This window comes from Schistocerca nitens, chromosome 1 (assembly GCF_023898315.1).
Source record: "Schistocerca nitens isolate TAMUIC-IGC-003100 chromosome 1, iqSchNite1.1, whole genome shotgun sequence".
Classification (NCBI taxonomy): Eukaryota; Metazoa; Arthropoda; class Insecta; order Orthoptera; family Acrididae; genus Schistocerca; species Schistocerca nitens.
This window is the reverse complement of record NC_064614.1, coordinates 578795461-578815046: the sequence shown is the minus strand read 5'-3', so window position 1 is coordinate 578815046 and position 19586 is coordinate 578795461. Positions and strand designations below refer to the sequence as shown.

At 37.8% G+C, this 19586-nt stretch overlaps 1 protein-coding gene across 3 annotated transcripts in view; it reads left to right on the top strand.

Moving 5' to 3' along the window:
- Positions 1 to 19586, top strand: part of LOC126255276 (4-trimethylaminobutyraldehyde dehydrogenase A-like) — a 197622-nt gene that overhangs the window by 107025 nt on the left and 71011 nt on the right. For all 3 annotated transcript variants that reach the window (XM_049955382.1, XM_049955381.1, XM_049955380.1), the window contains one exon: positions 7536 to 7635. In XM_049955382.1, coding sequence (XP_049811339.1) covers positions 7536 to 7635 — 100 coding nt within the window. The remainder of the gene's footprint in view (positions 1 to 7535; positions 7636 to 19586) is intronic.

Here is a 19586-nt window from a genome sequence, read left to right as displayed (position 1 = left end):
ATTCATATTGTTAATTGTACAATCTAACACTAATTTTTGACAGCCCGGCTAGCTGTGTGGTCTAATGCACTGCTTCCCGAGTGGGAAGGCGTACCGGTCCCTGGCACAAATCCGCCTGGTGGATTAGTGTCGAGGTCCAGTGTGCCGGCCAGCCTGTGGATGGTTTTTAAGGCAGTTTTCCATCTGCCTCGGCGAATGCGGGTTGGTTCCTCTCATTCCGCCTCAGTTACACTATGTCAGCAATTGCTGCACAAACACTGTCTCTACACACGCGTACACCACAATTACTCTACCATGCAAAAATTTCGGTTACAGTCGTCAGAAATGAGACAGTCCCGGGAGGGGGGGGGGGGGGGGTGTTCGGTCCACTGAGAACCGCACTAACCCTGGGTTCAGTGTGTAGTGAAGGTGGGGTGGGTGGACTGCTGTGGCCTATTGTGGGGTTGTGAACCACTGAGAGCTATGGTGGGACGGAGCCTCTCCGACATTTCTAGGTCTCCAGTTTAATACACAATACACATATACAATGCTAATTATGAAATTTGTTTGTCGATATATTTAAAAAATAATGGTATAATTTGGTAAAGATTCTTCTCCTGTCAAGAAAGTTTGTAAACTCTTTGTAATATCAGGTTACCCTCCATTCAGAGTCTGTTGCATGCAGCAACCATTATTTTTATTTGTAAATAATAGATTTCAGCTATCAGTTGTCCTTTGGAATTTTTATTGGCAGAACTAGATTTCAGCTAGAAACTACCCATTCTCAATGCTGTATAATGCTATATATGCTTTGTAATATAGTTAGTACTGCAGAAAGTTGTGAGTAGTGGGCATGCCTCTAATGGAAACACATGTATTTTTCTAAACTTGTCAACAACAATGTAATTTTTGGTGTATAGAAGTGAAAACTGTAAAGTCAGTGTGATTTAGAAGAACAGGATGAAATAAAAAGATATTCATAGCAAAAGGAAAATCTTCATCAGTTATTTCATCTTCAGGAACCCAAAACGTTAAATCAAAATTTCAGCTGCAAGAATGTACACGTAGACAAGACTTGGAGCCAACAACAACAACAATGGGATGATGAAGATAAGTAAAAAGTTTTTCTTTTGTTTATCGTACGCCTCTTCAAACTTTCAAAATTTGTGCAAAGACAGAGAATTTTAATAGTTATGTGTATTGTTTTAAAATGTGTATTCTGACCGTATATTAAAAAGTGTTATAAAAGTTATTATAAAGGCCAAGTTTATTAATATATTTACATCAGTAACTCCCATCTGTTCATCATTTCGCCTGCGTCGAGAATCCTGCATTGGGAGGTTCAAAGCAGACAAAAGGACTCTACGTGAGCAGCGGAGGGGCGTTCCTGTATTGGCACAGTCATAGCCTGCACTACGCACAATGGAGCTAATGTGAAGCAGTACATAACTCAAAATCTGAATACGGATTCTCAATGTATTGACATTGAAGGTCTGTTGATATTAGCACCAGGATATGTGTACAGATTTATAAATTACCTTCCAATTTCTTTCAATTATTCTTTCCAATCTTTTTTATTTATTTATTTATTCAAGCAGCAATTATTAATCAGTTTCCAATCTTCGCCTGCCCACCTATAAGCCGCTATTCAAAGTACAATAGAGTCCCCTTAATCCGAACTAATGGGGACCGGACCTTGTTCAGATTACTGATTTGTTCGAATTAGCCGGAATTATGGTGATGAGTTTCTAGAATGAAGTATACCAAGCAGATAAGTCGGTACACCATGGTAACAAATGGGAACAATGGCTCACTCCCTGCCCTTGTTGTTGTGCATTGTTGAGACCTTTGTAGTGACTGAGGTCAGAGCAGTGCCACTTTGCTCGCAAAGCACTTGGTTATGTTAGTTATCGATCACTGGCACATGTAACAGTTGTATTGTATTCATTCAGGTGTAGTGGTGTACATATTTTCATCACAAGTAAACGGAAACTTACAACATTAACTCTCAAAGAAAAACTGAATGATTTGAAGGCAGATAGACAATGGTGAGAATGTATCTAAACTGGAAACGAAACTGTGTGTTGGTAAAGCAACCATTTGTGATTGGAAGAGGAATCGAGTGAAATTTGAGCAGTCCTATGCAATGTCTTCAGAAAAAACACTCGAAATTCGGCAGAATTTAAAACAGTCCCAGTACGATAAAGTGGATGAAGCTCTCTCCCTTTGGTTTATGCAGGGAAGAGAAAGGAGAACTCCTTTGAGTGGAGCACTGGTTCAAGAGAAGGCTGTTTACCTGAACAAGTTAATGAATGGTGATGAGTCTTTTAGTGTGAGTATGGGTTGATTGGACAGATTCAAAAAAGTCATGGAATCAGTCAGCTAACAATTGCTGGAGAGAAGCTTTCTTCTGACTGTGATGCAGCGAAGGAATACTTGAGTGAGTTTGACAAAATGGTAAGAGAGGGAAAGTATTCTCCCCAATAAATTTATAACACTGACGAGACTGGCCTTACAAAAAAAAAAAAAACCCTGGCATCAAAAGCAGAAGACCATTCTCCTGGTTTTAAAATGTGCAAAGATCGTGTGACTTTATTAGCGTGCAGCAATGCTGCTGGTAATCACAAGCTGCCTTAAATGCTGATTGGCAAATCTGCTAGGCCCTGCAACATGAAGTCCCTGCCCATATATTAACGCAACCAGAAAAAAGCGTGGATGGATGGTAAGCTGTTCGAAGAATGGTTTCATGGCCAGTTTGTTCCCTCCATTTGACAGTTTTCTAAGGAAAATCATTTGTCCCTCCCATGCAATCCTTTTGATTGATAATTTGCCATCTCACCCCAGCACTGAGGAATTATGTGATGGAGAAATTGTGGCAAAGTTTTTGCCACCGAATGTTACACCACTTCTACAGCCAATGGACCAGGGCATACTGCAAACATTATAACTGATTTACAGGAACCAATTTTCAAAGACTAGTGTGAAGGATGTTGTTTATTGGGCCACTGAGGCATGGCAGAATGTTTCAGAAAATACTCTGGAAAATCATGGAGAAAACTGTGGACATCTCTTGAATTTCAGGACAACCTAGTTCAAAATGAAGAGGAAAATCGACTACAAATGATACAGATAATCCCTGGATGTGAAGAAGCTAGTGAAGGAAACGTAGATGAGTGGATGGCAGTGGATGGGGCATGTGTGGAGAACTTTACTGATGCTGATTTAGTTGCTGCTGTGACTCAAGACCAGGAAGAAGTGGACTGCTCTGACAGAAGCAACAATGAGCCTGAAAGTGACAAAGGATAGCTGGTGCCACACAGTGACGCAGCAGAAGCCCTTGACCTCATGCTACGTTATTTGGAGCAACAGCCCACTGCTACACCTGCTGATTTGATGTTTATGAGATGATGGCGAAACTATGCATCATATAACGGACTGTCTTCATTAGATCAAGAAACAGTGACTGAGTTTTTGTCATCTAATAATTAGGGATAAAATGCCCGCTGCATTTTAGTAAGTTTGACAGCTTTTCTTTCATTGCTATGCATTGTTTAAATCTAATGTTTTCATGCCAATTTTTCTAATACATGTTTACTGTACGGTGTCAATTAAAATAGTGTGTACGTACAGCAGTTTACCACACAGTTTCCCATACTTAGACTGAACGTTCAGATTAGTGGGACTCTGCTGTAGAAGTGATATTAAGTGCAGATTGGCTATAGTACAGAAAACATTTCTGAAAAAGATGAATTTTGTATCATCAAATATGAATGTAAGTGTTAGGAATTGTTTTCTGAATGTGTAGATATAAAGTAATGATTCTCTCATGTTCCAGAATTTGTGTGTCATTAAAAAATCATTATTATATACCTTATTTGGCTGTTTCAAGTTCTGTATCCAAAAGGAAAATTAATTAAATACCATTAACACAGTTTATAAAGTTTTATACATCAGCTCAGAAAAAAAAAGTTACGTAACAATTTTTACACCAAGTGGTGGCAGGAGGAAACACACAAAACATGTGAAACACACAAGCTTTCAGAGCCAATGGATCCTTCTTCTGGCAGAGGAGTTGAAGGGAAAGGAAGAGGGATGAAGAAAAAGGACTGATTAAGTTTAGGAAATGGGAAGAGTTGTGGAAAAGTCTCCCAGAACCCTGGAGCAGAGGAGAATTACTGGACAGGCTTCTCTCACCCTGTCAAGCAAATCTCCACTAACCCGGGGCTCTGGGTTATTTTTCCATAAGTCTTCTCATTTCCTAAATCACACCAGTCCTTTTCCATCATTACTCTACCTTTTCCTTCAATCCTTCTGCTTGAAGAAGGAGCTATTGACTCCAAAAACTCAGTCATTTCCATATCTTTTATGTGTTTTCTCTTGCCACTGCCTGGTGGCGGGATTTTTATCTATCCATATCATATTTTCAAAGATTGATTATTTTTTTTATATAGCAATTTTTTTGTTTGTTTTCAGGTACCACATGTGTATGTTCCTGGCGCACACTGCAATCTCTGCATCTCAGAGTGTAATACACAACTACAGGGGCCAAAACATAATGCTATTACCCACTTGTGAAGCAGAGTCAGGTGATGCCATTTTGGTTTGCCTCCTCCAGTGGTATGCTACAATACTGTGGTGCAGGGATTGCAGTGTGTACCAGCACTGCAGATATCTACCTGAAAACAAAGATAAAACTAATTATGCAACTTTATTTTTAGGAAGTGATAATTAAAACTTCATTAAAGCTTGTCCTACATACTCCACTTTATCAGAGGACTGTGCCATATTGTCTTGGCCCCTCTGGTGGTCTGTTATGGTGCTTGGGTGTGAGGGTTTCAATGTGTACCTGGACCTGGACCTGCAAATAAACAAAACAGTACTTTTGTAACTTTTTAAAAATATTACAATTAAAACTTTTTGGCTACACATCATACGAACAATGCAAACAGAAAGGCATTGCAGAGCATAAGAAAAGTAATCAGTGTTTTTGGTGTTGCTTTTTGAGATTCAGATAATTTCAATGAACTGTATCTGTGCTATGCACTATCCATGAAATACACTTTTGTGAAACAGAATGTCTAGGTTTGGATCTAGTACTATTCTCAAAGCTTCAGTTGGAGAATTCAGATGCCAACAGTATTTGGAACTTGATGAGAATAGGGCAAGAAATTTCACACCAATAAGGAAGTAAGGTGTACCAGTTTTGGCACCGTGTGCATATATTGGAAAATATAGCATAGGAAGTACTTTAAAACATAAATTTGTCAAATAAGAAACTGTTTTTTTTTAACCAGAAAAAAATTATGGAAATCTAAACTTACCACAAAACACTGTAGTACAGCTGCTTGCAGTAACAAAAAAAGTATGAGACTTTGTGTTTTCTGAATCTGCCGTAAAGAGTTAAAATTTAGGGGAAGGAATAATGAGAATGGAATACATTTTGGTGCAGAGCCACCTAAAACTCAAGGTTAGTGGAGATGACTTTGACAGATGGGAAGGGAAAGTAAATGAAACCACCAGTATACTATTTAAGTCCTGAGAAATTACTGTAGTGATTTACAGCAAAAGTGAAGGCACTGACAGTTCTGAGAATTGTTGAGTTTGATAATATACTCAGGGAAGGTGTGACAGAGGCAAAGAGAAGCAAGAGCTGGAAGAAATAACTGGAATAGAAGGAGAAAAGATACGAAGAAGAAAGAGGTAGAAACAGAAACAAAGAGATAATTAAAAATTTATAGAAGGAGAAAAGATACGAAGAAGAAAGAGGTAGAAACAGAAACAAAGAGATAATTAAAAATTTATAAATTATGACCAGGAGCAGTGTCAGAACAAAGTATGTAGATAAAGGTACTTATCATCTGCAGAGTTCTAAAGTATTGGTATGGATTGTTTGCATTAGCAGAGGAGCGGTTTATTTAGCTATTGAGTTGCAGGGCGTTTTCTGGCATATGGTACTGTGCATTCTGTTTATCTATGTCCATTCTTTCTTTCAGATGGTATTGTGATTGTTATGTCATTGTAAAAAACTTAATGAATCTGTCTCTTTAGTTGTTGGATGTATTGTAGAGCTCACACAAGGTAATTTGGCACCTGCACAGAAATGCATTCTCAGTCTCAATGCTGATGAATCTACCCATATGTTCCAAAGGCTGCCTCAGTTTGCTGTCATCTGACTTCGCTCATTATGAACAAAACATTATCTGCCCACTCTGACACAGTTGGTGGCTGACTCACCACACTCCAGGAATGCAGACATGTGCACATCGCCTGCTCTGAGTCTTTCTCAAATGATTTTAAGGAAACTATTTGGTAAAAAAGATTGATTCTCTTGTATGTCATAACCCCATTCATGAATTTCATGATGAACTGCCTCTCATTTTGTTAATGGTCATAATTATTGTGATATTTTGACATTAAGTAAGCCACTTTACAGATTTTGAAAAGTTTATGATGAAAAATAGAGGCTGCTGTGAGTTTGTGTTTGGTGTCTGTGAAATCAAATATTGCTGCATGCAAAATGTAGGCAGGTTAATGATTTTTTTCTTTAAACTGGAGATGAGATTTATATTTACCTCCAATCTCAAGAAACTGGATCATATATAGGGCACTCACTTCCGCTTGTGTGCACAAATAAAATAAGTGAAATATTCATAACAGCCTTCAGATTCATGAACAGTTTGAGATACTAAGAATAAGTTCTTGGCAAATGATAGCATTGAAGTGGAGCAGATTTTTTTCAACAATGTAATTATTTTAAGAGCCATCAACAGCTGCTGAAAATGTAATTAGTGTAGGCTTGCAACAACATAAGTGAAGAAATTACACATTTATTTTTATAACATGCCTGAGCTTTACAGAGACTATTGACATTAATTGTCCTCAGTTGTTTGTTTGACAATAGACTGTTTCAGGATTCTGTCAATTACAACTGCATTAGTGATGTGAAACTGTGTAAACCAAACTATATTTTGGCAAAATAATCTAATTTTAATATGAAAGGAAGGGAAAAAAGAAAGGGTTACAAGTCAGTGAAAATAAATCGCTCCTTCTTTTGCAATTTTAGCATAATCGTGTGACCTATTGTGTTTATTATTAAAAACAGTTGATTTGAATTATTGGTTGTACTGGCATAACCTGCTGATATGACTGTTTGTAGACTCACTAGCTGTATCTTACGAGTTCTGCTTGTGAGTGACATTTAGCTGTTGAACTGCACCTCCCTTGCCATGCAGTGGCCACCCCCATCACTATTGTTGTTCCCTCCTCAACTACACTGCCTGCTCAGGTACAGGTAAAGTTATTTTGTATAGATCCTGTGCCATTTATCTTGTCAGAGGGTTCACCACCTAAGGAAGTAGACATTCCTCATATATTAGTGCACTTTTTATATGTGTGACCCCATTGTTGGGAGAGATGAGCATTGTTTGTGTAGGGGTGGGGGTGGATTTATTTTTTCATGCCATTGTCTGTCTTCTATAAACACAAATGTATTTATTTTTTGTTTTTCCCTGTTGTGATTGTGTACAAAAGTAATGAAATAAGTTCTTCCTCCATAGGGTGCAGGTGAAACGGGGTCACACTTGTGTCACCACCCAGATGTTGCAAAAATATCTTTTACTGGATCAGTAGCCACAGGGGTAAACATCATGACAGCAGGTAATTAGTGGTTTGAATTTGCAAGCGAGATGTATTTTATCGCTGTTCTCTGGTGTATTGAATTTTTTTGTTACCTGTGTTATATTTATCTGTATTGGAATTTGTACTCTGAAAGTAGGTTAATAGTACTTAGTGTGTGTATGTTGTATGTAGACTAGTGGCATCACATGTTAGTCCTGGTTGGAATGTCAACATTATTATGAAAAGAATAGATTGCTACTCACTGTAAAGATGACATGTTGAGTTGCAGACAAGGCACAATCAAAAGACTGTTACACATTGAGATTTTTCCATAGCCTTCTTCAGAAAGGAAACTCCACACACATCCACATAAGCAGACATGCCTCACACACACACGACCGCAATCTCCGGCCACTCCGGCCAGAAATATTTTGGCCAGAGTGGCTGGAGGTAGTGGTGATGTTTGCATGAGATGTGCTTGCTTGTGTGAATATGTGTGTCGTTTCTTTTATGAAGAAGGTTTTGGATGAAATCTCAATGTGTAGCAGCAACTCAGCATACCATCTTTATGGCATGTAGCAACTTATCCTTTTCAGAATATTGTTGCCTCAAGTATTCGTTTCGTTCAATTTGATGAATAGTACAACCAAAGACCAATGTGTAGTTTTCAAGTCCCACACTGGACAGTGTATGGATAACTGACAGTTAATTTTGATTCTCCAGTAGAAACTGTTCATCAAAAATTGTAAATGGATTGAAATGGGACAGTGAAACTCTTTCTTCAGGGATCTACCTATTTAAGTTCTTCAGAACTTCTGTAGCACTCTCACCACAAGCAGATATCAAGTGGCACATACTAAATAAAGCTCCACATGTGTGATTTCTAGGTATCCAGGTGGATAATAAACTGAAGTGGCAGCACCCTGTGGATAAGTTAACTGAAGTTCTGCCAAATTTGTATTAACCAACTACTCCCACTATGCTGATCTGGAGACACAATTCTTAGCTTTCTTTCACTCCGTAGTGCCTTGTGGGGTAATTTCCATGGCAATGCAGTTAGGATGAATAAACTGTTTATTCTATTGAAGCAACTAGTAAGAATATTAAGCATGATTGTTTACTGAGCACCTTGCAGAAGCCTCTTTAGGGACTGTGGGATTCTTTATGTACCAGTACATACACTTCTCAGTAAGCTTTATAACTAATAAAATGAGTCAATTTAGGATGAACCACTGTAGTAGAACTAAAACTTAATTTGCAAATTGAGTATGCACCCCATTCTAGGATTGAGGATAGAGTTGCCGTTAGGCATCTTACATGAAATTGGAAATTTGGAAATGTTAAGAGAGTTTAAAACTAAGTAAGAGATTACTTTATTGAAAGTCCCTGTCTTAACACTTGCACTCAGGAGTGTAAAATTTGCTTAACATTAATCATCTTGAACAGATTTTTAACTTCTCCGGTACATAGACAGCTAATAGTTTGCATATTGTAGATGGATCTAACCCAAACAAATACCATTCATTGTGTGTTTCATGTGTTGCCTATCATCAATGGGGGGAAAAATTATTTGTTTTTCACAAGAAATGAAATGTTTGTATGTTCATTCAAAAGAATGGCCCCAAATGTCTAGTGTGATATTCATTTTAATAAAATGTGATTATAGAGATAGGAAAACACTAGTTCAGCAGTACTCAATAGTGCTGTTGCATGGTGCTACCAGAGAGATTACAGGGAAGGGACTCTGGAGCTGTTCACGTCTGTGACATACCATAAATCACATGTCCTCTGGGTGGTGCTAAAGAACAGCAGCCACTTGAAGGAAATGCCTAAAGCCAAGGAGCAGGGGCAACCAGGTAATCTCTAAGATCTCCTAGCTAAAATGAATTTGTTACAAGACATGGACTCAGATGGTTCTCCTCAGGACCCTCCGGCTATAAACTTTGGACCTGTCATCAAGATATGTCAAATCAACATTGAAGGCATAAGTAAATCAAGATGCGAAATCTTACAGACGATTTTATGAAAATATAACATCGATGTTGTTGTTCAGGAAACACATATTGAAAATGTAGAGCAAATGAATCGGAGAAGAAAAATTCCTGGCTTTGAATACTAGGAGCAACATAACACTGTGCTTATAGAGCGGCAACATACGTATGACCGTAGATCAAGAATACACATCTGTGGAAGTACAAGGAAACTGATGGAAATGGGGAAGCCGTTGTAAATTGGGAAGCCGTTGTAAATTGGGCAGAAGACCATAGCTTACATTTGGTGTCTAATGCAAAAGATAAAGTAACGTTCTTATCAGCAGCTTGGAGACAGGAGTATAATCCTGCTCTATGTTTTGTAACAACTAACAAAAATAAATTACCTCTCCATAGTTCGCAGTTCGTATTACAAGACTTCCGACACGGTCAATACCATCCAATCTTAATTGAAATATGGACAGATATCCTACTCATTTCATCCTTTCCATGACTGAGATGGAATTTGAGAAAAGTAAAGTGGGATGTATTTGTTGACAAATGTCTTGGTTGGGTTCCCCCAAAAGCAAAACACTGTGAGAGGCTTATTGGAGCTATGATGTGAATCATCGACTTGTTGTGTTCAAACAGTATCTGTCAGTGTATTACTTTCTTGCTAACGGGTAGTATTTTTCTTCTCAAGAGATCATTAGTTCAGTCAAAAAATTACTTTTCCACCACATAAGAACATATGGTCTTTTCTAGATAGATAACCAAAAACTTTTTTTAATTCCTGCAAAATTCTGGGGAAAGGACAATAGAAAATAGTACCTGATCATCCTCTCACTGCTGTCGTCTTTGGTGCCACAAGGGGGATGGATGGGTTTCAGACTAATCATTCTGCAGGATATGATATTGACCATTTGTTTATGCCCTTATGTTTTGTATTTTCATATACTGTGCACTTTTAACTAATTACACCTTTATCTTCTAAGCAATTTAAACGGGACCCTTTTTAAATGTTAATTGTATTGTATTCCCACATATATGTAAAGAAGACTTAGGTTTTGATCTTCCATGAAACATTAAAAATAATGTATCCAGGCTGTTTGAAACAAGTATCTTGTACTGCCACAGATAATCCACCGGAATGTTGCTTATAACACTGTTGTGCTTTACAAGGTGTGCTGCTGCTGGAAGGGGTATGCCTTTTACAACATTTGTAGGGCAACCTTCAGTTTAATTTAAGTTTATTATGTAACAATTTCACTTTCTTCATCCACAAAAAATATTACCAGTAAAAGCCTGTAGACCAATTCAGGATTTAACTTGAAACCTTTGAAATTACAGTCTTGCACTTCCCATTGGAATTATAACTGAGCATACAAGTTGCACCGTCAAAAAACCAAATGTTTGAAATAGCACACCAGGAACCTCAGCAAGGATGCCGCAGATGGGTGCATTTATTGGCAGGTTTTAACTACAGAATTCTGTTTGTTGCATTTTACTCCAAACTTTATTAGTGAAACTGCTGCCACCTCTGCAGTAGATAAATGTGTAAACGTGTAATGTAATGAGGATATGCATTGTTATTCAGTTAAACAGGCAATCCATAAGATATCAAATTTATTATTTGATATAAAACAGCATCCGATTCGTTTTGTGTATGTTCCGATTATGAAGGGGGGGGGGGGGGGAGGTAAAAATAACCAAAATTCCAGTATGGCAGGCATGTTGACCCACAGGATCATTCTTCAGCCAGTGGAGTGATGTTGCCTTGTGTACACTTTCTAGTTATGTAATCAAGTTCGCCATCTCTTAACGGAATCTGCAGGTAAGACTAGCCATTTTGAAAGAGATGTTTTAAGTGACCCTCTAAGGTAAATGCAATGCTGTGAGCAGTTTTCAGATTTCAGATAGGCTAGAAATGTAAACTGAGACAAGCCTCAAGCTAATTCACTTTAACTATCAAAAAGTAAGATTAGAAACACTTTCTTTGAAGATTGTGGTTGAGCAGTTGATTAGATATCTTAGTTGTCTTCCATGTCACAAAGCGCATTCCTGCTCATTTTATGAGAACACTGAACAAAGATGCATTGCTACTACATTTCTGTGATTTTTACTCACAATAGACTAACAGAAAAAATTACATTGTCATTTATCATAATGAAGACTGGATAAGAAAATTATACTGTGTCAACTAATGAGATTCAGTGCTGCAGTTAAAGGATTCAAATAGCAGCAAAGCCAGTGGATGACACCACTGTTAAAAGATGCCAAAAAGGCAAGCTAATTGCGACAACACATGAGTATGATGCTCATTTGTTTCTTTAGTGTGATAGGCATTGTGCAAAATAATTTTTTCCAACACGACAAACTGTTAATCAGGACTTTCACCTGGGTGTTTTGAAGAAACTTTATGAAAATGTGCAATGGAAATGTCCAGGTGAAGGAGGAGGGGTTACCTAATGCAGGCAAAGTTAAGGAAAAGTCATAGCAGACCATCAACAGCATCCCATTTGTTGAATTCCAAAACCATTTCTAACCATGGGAAGATTGTTGGGACAAGTACATTGCAGCCATTGGATGTAACTTGGAGGGAAATTGAATAAACTTAATAAAACCATTTTATTCTGTGGCCATATGTATTACTTTTAAGCCTCCATTCATATTAATTATGATGCTCCTTACATAAAAGAGAACATCGTAAGAATTTCCAGTTTCTCTAAAGGACACACTGCTACTAAATTGTGGCTAGAATTTATTTTATGACTTTAATAATGAAGTGATGTAGTTTAAGCAACAAATGATACACACAATAAAGTCACTACATGATTCAGTAACATTGTTTTGCACAACATTTAATTTTTTGTTTTCATTTATATTCAAATAGATAGTAAATCACAATAATTTGTTTATATTAAAATGTGAAAATATGAAATAAAAACTGTTTTGTACAAAATAGTTGTAATACTAAAAGTTTGTCAAACTTAAGAAGTTTGGAAGGTAGGAGATGAGGTACTGACGAAGTAAAGCTGTGAGGATGGGTTATGAGTCAGGCTTGGGTAGCTTTGCCTTTGCCTGTGAAAGGCAAAGGTCCTGAGTTCATGTCTTGACCTGGCACACAGTTTTAATCTGCCAGGAAGTTTTATATCAGTCCGCAGTATGCAGCAGAGTGAATGTTTAGTTTTGGAAACATTGCCCAGGCTGTGGCTAAGCCACATCTTCATGGTGTCCTTTCTTCTAGGATTGATAGACCTGCATGTGTCACAAGAGAGCTTTTGTGAAGTTGGGAATGTAGGACATGAGGTTCTCATGGAAGTAAAAAGTGAAATGAGCGTATATCTTTGAGGATAGGTTGTGAGTCACACTTGGGTAGCTCAGTTGGCAGAACACTTGCCTGCGAAAGGCAAACGTTCCACGCTAGAGTTTCAGTCCAGCACATAGTTTTGAAAATTTTATTCTCTTTGTTATACATATTTTATAATTTTGAAAAAATCTGTAGTAGTAGTAGTTGTGTTAGTAGTTATTCTATTATTATAATCATTATTATTATTATTTCTTTACTTTCTCAGACGTTAAGTCTGGTTAAGAATGGAAAGTGACGCGGACCTTGATCAAGCATCACTTCCTTTTAACTGTACGGTATGTTACGAGGGCAGTTCAATAAGTAATGCAACACATTTTTTTTTTCTGAAACAGGGGTTGTTTTATTCAGCATTGAAATACACCAGGTTATTCCCCAATCTTTTAGCTACACAACACTATTTTTCAACGTAATCTCCATTCAATGCTACGGCCTTACGCCACCTTGAAATGAGGGCCTGTATGCTTGCACGGTACCATTCCACTGGTCGATGTCGGAGCCAACGTCGTACTGCATCAATAACTTCTTCATCATCCGCGTAGTGCCTCCCACGGATTGCGTCCTTCATTGGGCCAAACATGTGGAAATCCGACGGTGCGAGATCGGGGATGTAGGGTGCATGAGGAAGAACAGTCCACTGAAGTTTTGTGAGCTCCTCTCGGGTGCAAAGACTTGTGTGAGGTCTTGCATTGTCATGAAGAAGGAGAAGTTCGTTCAGATTTTTGTGCCTACGAACACGCTGAAGTCGTTTCTTCAATTTCTGAAGAGTAGCACAATACACTTCAGAGTTGATCGTTTGACCATGGGGAAGGACATCGAACAGAATAACCCCTTCAGCGTCCCAGAAGACTGTAACCATGAGTTTACCGGCTGAGGGTATGGCTTTAAACTTTTTCTTGGTAGGGGAGTGGGTGTGGCGCCACTCCATTGATTGCCGTTTTGTTTCAGGTTCGAAGTGATGAACCCATGTTTCATCGCCTGTAACAATCTTTGACAAGAAATTGTCACCCTCAGCCACATGACGAGCAAGCAATTCCGCACAGATGGTTCTCCTTTGCTCTTTATGGTGTTCGGTTAGACAACGAGGGACCCAGCGGGAACAAACCTTTGAATATCCCAACTGGTGAACAATTGTGACAGCACTACCAACAGAGATGTCAAGTTGAGCACTGAGTTGTTTGATGGTGATCCGTCGATCATCTCGAACGAGTGTGTTCGCACGCTCCGCCATTGCAGGAGTCACAGCTGTGCACGGCCGGCCCGCACGCGGAAGATCAGACAGTCTTGCTTGACCTTGCGGCGATGATGACACACGCTTTGCCCAACGACTCACCGTGCTTTTGTCCACTGCCAGATCACCGTAGGCATTCTGCAAGCGCCTATGAATATCTGAGATGCCCTGGTTTTCCGCCAAAAGAAACTCGATCACTGCCCGTTGTTTGCAACGCACATCCGTTACAGACGCCATTTTAACAGCTCCGTACAGCGCTGCCACCTGTCGGAAGTCAATGAAACTATACGAGACGAAGCGGGAATGTTTGAAAATATTCCACAAGAAATTTCCGGTTTTTTCAACCAAAATTGGCCGAGAAAAAAAATGTGTTGCATTACTTATTGAACTGCCCTCGTATATTGCATTTAGGAACTTTTGGATAATTGAACATGTATCAATAATTACAGATTTCTGTAATTGTATATATATGTTTGGATGTAGCTGTATTGCATTGATGTACTGGTGGATATTGTGTGGTATGACTCCTGTAGTTGATAGTATAATTTGTATAATGTCAACTTTATCCTGATGCCACATGTCCTTGACTTCCTCAGCCAGTTGGATGTATTTTTCAATTTTTTCTCCTGTTTTCTTTTGTATATTTGTTGTATTGGGTATGGACATTTCGATTAGTTGTGTTAATTTCTTCTTTTTATTGGTGAGTATGATGTCAGGTTTGTTATGTGGTGTTGTTTTATCTGTTATAATGGTTCTGTTCCAGTATAATTTGTATTCATCATTCTCCAGTACATTTTGTGGTGCAAACTTGTATGTGGGAACGTGTTGTTTTATAAGTGTATGTTGTAAGGCAAGCTGTTGATGTATTATTTTTGCTACATTGTCATGTCTTCTGGGGTATTCTGTAGTTGCTAGTATTTTACATCCGCTTGTGATATGATCTACTGTTTCTATTTGTTGTTTGCAAAGTCTGCATTTATCTGTTGTATTGGGATCTTTAATAATATGCTTGCAGTAATATCTGGTGTTTATTGTTTGATCCTGTATTGCAATCATGAATCCTTCCGTCTCACTGTATATATTGCCTTTTCTTAGCCATGTGTTGGATGCATCTTGATCGATGTGTGGCTGTGTTAGATGATACGGGTGCTTGCCATGTAGTGTTTTCTTTTTCCAATTTACTTTCTTCATATCTGTTGATGTTACGTAATCTAAAGGGTTGTAGAAGTGGTTATGAAATTGCAGTGGTGTAGCCGATGTATTTATATGAGTGATAGGTCTGTGTTACTCCATTTCACTACTACAAATGATAGGTCAATATTGGTATAGCATAGGTATTTATAGCTTTTGTCTTGTTTCTTGCTGTCAATTCTGTTTTCAGTATTTTTCTTTTAGTTCTGCTTTAATATTTGTATTATCTATTCCTATTTTTTGTCTGTATCCTAGATATTTATAGGCATCTGTTTTTTCCATTGCTTCTATGCAGTCGCTGTGGTTATTCATTATGTAATCTTCTTGTTTAGTGTGTTTTCCCTTGACTATGCTATTTTTCTTACATTTGTCTGTTCCAAAAGCCATATTTATATCATTGCTGAATACTTCTGTTATCTTTAGTAATTGGTTGAGTTGTTGATTTGTTGCTGCCAGTAGTTTTAGATCATCCATGTATAGCAAATGTGTGATTTTGTGTGGGTATGTTCCAGTAATGTTGTATCCATAATTTGTATTATTTAGCATGTTGGATAGTGGGTTCAGAGCAAGGCAGAACCAGAAAGGACTTAATGAGTCTCCTTGGTATATTCCACGCTTAATCTGTATTGGCTGAGATGTGATGATATTTGAATTTATTTGGATATTAAGTGTGGTTTTCCAATTTTTCATTACTATGTTTAGGAACTGTATCAATTTAGGATCTACTTCGTATATTTCCAATATTTGTAGTAACCATGAGTGGGGTACACTATCAAAAGCTTTTTGGTAATCAATGTATGCGTAGTGTAGCGACCTTTGTTTAGTTTTAGCTTGATATGTCACCTCTGCATCTATTATCAGTTGCTCTTTACATCCTCGTGCTCCTTTGCAACAGCCTTTTTGTTCTTCATTTATAATTTTGTTCTGTGTTGTATGTGTCAATAATTTCTGTGTAATGACTGAAGTTAATATTTTGTATATTGTTGGTAGGCATGTTATGGGGCGATATTTAGCTGGGTTTGCTGTGTCTGCTTGATCTTTAGATTTCAGATAAGTTATTCCATGTGTAAGTGTATCAGGGAATGTGTATAGGTCTGCAATGTAACTGTTAAATAATTTGTCTGCTTGTGTCTGTATATGTGTGGATGGATATGTGTGTGTGTGCGAGTGTCTGCTTGTGTCTGTATATGTGTGGATGGATATGTGTGTGTGTGCGAGTGTATACCCGTCCTTTTTCCCCCCTAAGGTAAGTCTTTCCGCTCCCGGGATTGGAATGACTCCTTACCCTCTCCCTTAAAACCCAGATCCTTTCGTCTTTCCCTCTCCTTCCCTCTTTCCTGACGAGGCAACCGTTGGTTGCGAAAGCTAGAATTTTGTGTGTATGTTTGTGTGTCTATCGACATGCCAGCGCTTTCGTTTGGTAAGTCACATCATCTTTGTTTTTAGATATGTTAAATAATTTAGTTAGATGTGAATGTGTTGAGGTGAACTTCTTTAGCCACAAATTTGCTATTTTATCTTTTCCAGGAGCTTTCCAATTGTGAGTAGAATTAATTGCTTGGGTGACTTCATGTTGCAAAATTTTTACTTCAGGCATTTGTGGTATCAACTTGTATGTGCCTGTTTCTGCTTGTATCCACCGTGCATGCCTGTTATGTTGTACCGGGTTTGACCATATGTTGCTCGAGAAGTGTTCCATTTCTGTTATGTTTGGTGGGTTGTCTATTTTAATGTGTGTGTTATCTATTGTCTGGTAAAATTTCTTTTGGTTTTTGTTGAATGTTTGGTTTTGTTTCCTTCTATTTTCACTTTTTTTGTATCTTCTAAGTCGTTTGGCCAATGCTTGTAATTTCTGCTTCTTTTCATCTAATTGTTCTATCGCTTCTTGTTGTGAGATTTTACCTAACCTTTTTCGTTTTTTTTCTGACATTTTATTTCTTATAAATTGTGTTAGCTGTCCGATGTCTTTTCTCAGTTTTTCTATTCTGATCTGTAGCCTGTGTTGCCATGCTGGTTTTGTGGGTTTCTTCTGTGTGTTGGTTGGTTCTGATCTCTGCCTAGTGTGTATATTTAGTGTAGTGAGTGCTCCTATATAAACCAGTAGTTGTAACTCTTCCATAGTTGTGTTTTCATTTATTTTGTTGTGTATGATTGTGTTGACAGTTTTTATTGTTGTTTCGACTTGTGGGTTATTTGGCAGTCTATGCAAGAATGGTCTAATGTCTGTATTTGTGTCTTTGTATTCTATATATGTCAGCTGAAATTTTTCTTCTATATCTAACATGTGTGTCACTTCGTGTTCTATTTGTACTTGCTCTGGTGGCTGTCTTAAGATTTCGTTTTCCTCCAATTGTTTAATTGATGCCTGTTGTTCTTTGTTTGTTTGCTCTGGGATGTTTGAGTCCATTACTGTATTTTCTTCTTCTTCTGATTGCACATTATTTTGTTCCAGTATTTGTTGTACTTGTTGTTTGATGTTTTCTAATTCTGACTGGGGTATCCTGTTATTTTTTATTATTACACGGATCTGATCAGCTACTCGTTGTTCTGTTAAAAATTTTAATTCTGGGTAATAAATGTTGTGTATACTTGTGATCTGTATCCAGTTGTGTTGGTTCCTAGGTTTGTTGCTTGGTAATAACAGAACATGAGATGTCGATTAACTTCATCTGACCATCTCATCCTCTGTCTTTGTTTTCCTTCTAGGGTGGTTGCAGGAAGCATATCCTGCAAAACACCTCTATTTGGATTTAAATCATTTTCCAGTTGGCTAGCAGTGTTGTTACCATTGTGGGCGGGCATAGGGTTCAAGCGTCGTCCCTGACCATGACGGCACTTGTCCGAGGCTTCTTTAGTTCTGTCCTGAACCAACTCATCACACTAAAAGGGGGGTTAGCCCTATTAGTGGTTTGTTCTTTTCGTTGCCTTTTACGACTGGCAGAACATACCGGAGGCCTATTCTTTTCCCGGGCCTCCACGTGATTTGTTATTATTATTATTATTAGTAGTAGTAGTAGTATTTATGTAATTCTTTATGACCACTAATAACATTCATAATTCTAATTAATAAAATCATAAATAAACATAAAATTTATCTAATTCCAACATTGTGTTGGTATCAGTATCAGCAACTCAATATACGAGGGTCGTTCAATAAGTAATGCTCCACTTTTTTTTTCTCAGAACATATTTATTGTTAAGAGTCAGAATTTTGTGACAATATTCATCAACAGGTCTTGTCCGTGTCCTATTTTCCTATGCAGTCTCCATCACGTTCTATGGCCATACGCCAATGTTGTGGAAGAGCATGTATTCCCAGCTGGTAAAAGCTCTTGTCTTGTAGACGTAGCCATGTTTTCACTGCATGACTGGCACTCTCATCATCTTCAAAGTGTGTTCCCTGTAGAGAATCTGTAAGTGACACAAAGAGATGGAAGTCTGAGGGTGCACGATTCAGCATGTTTGGAGCAGTGGCTGTGACAGGACGTCCCAAGCCTGGCTGATCATGGAGCTCAGTTTCTGCATTTCCTGAGGCCGTAACTTTCTTTACCCATTGCCCCACTGCACTCCTATCAACTGCATCATCACCATACACTGCACTGCACACAAATGTTTATGGGTGTTCAAGACGGTTTCTTTTTCTGCACACAAGAATTCCATAACAGCATGCTGCTTGTAATGTGAGTCATATGTTGACGCCATTTTGACACTGTACTACAGCTCTGCTATCTGCCAGAAAAGTTCGAAACTTCACTGGCACCCAGAACAAACATCAAATGTGAATCACCGACAAGGATGTTTGTCTTTTTTAATGTGGGATATTACTTATTGAATGACCCTCGTATTTGTAATTTATTAATTAAAATTTCTATCAGTTGCAAATAATATTTTTATTAGTGACTAGTTTAGAACTATTCATTCATTCTCAAACCATTATCTGCATTAGAAGCTATAATGTTATCAACAAAACATGAAATACAAACATTTTATGTGCAAAGTAATAAATATTTTATGAAATACGTGCATGTGTAATATTTCACTGTACATAATACATTTATTCTTACATCAAATTGATATAAAAAATGTTACTCGACTGTATTATGATAAATTACACACAAAATTGTCTTTGGTTATATAGAACAATTTCCAGCAACATCTTTATATAGCAAAATGCATCACTGATCTCTTTGCCTCTTGGGTGAATTTTCAGTAGTTGTGAGATGAGTATCGT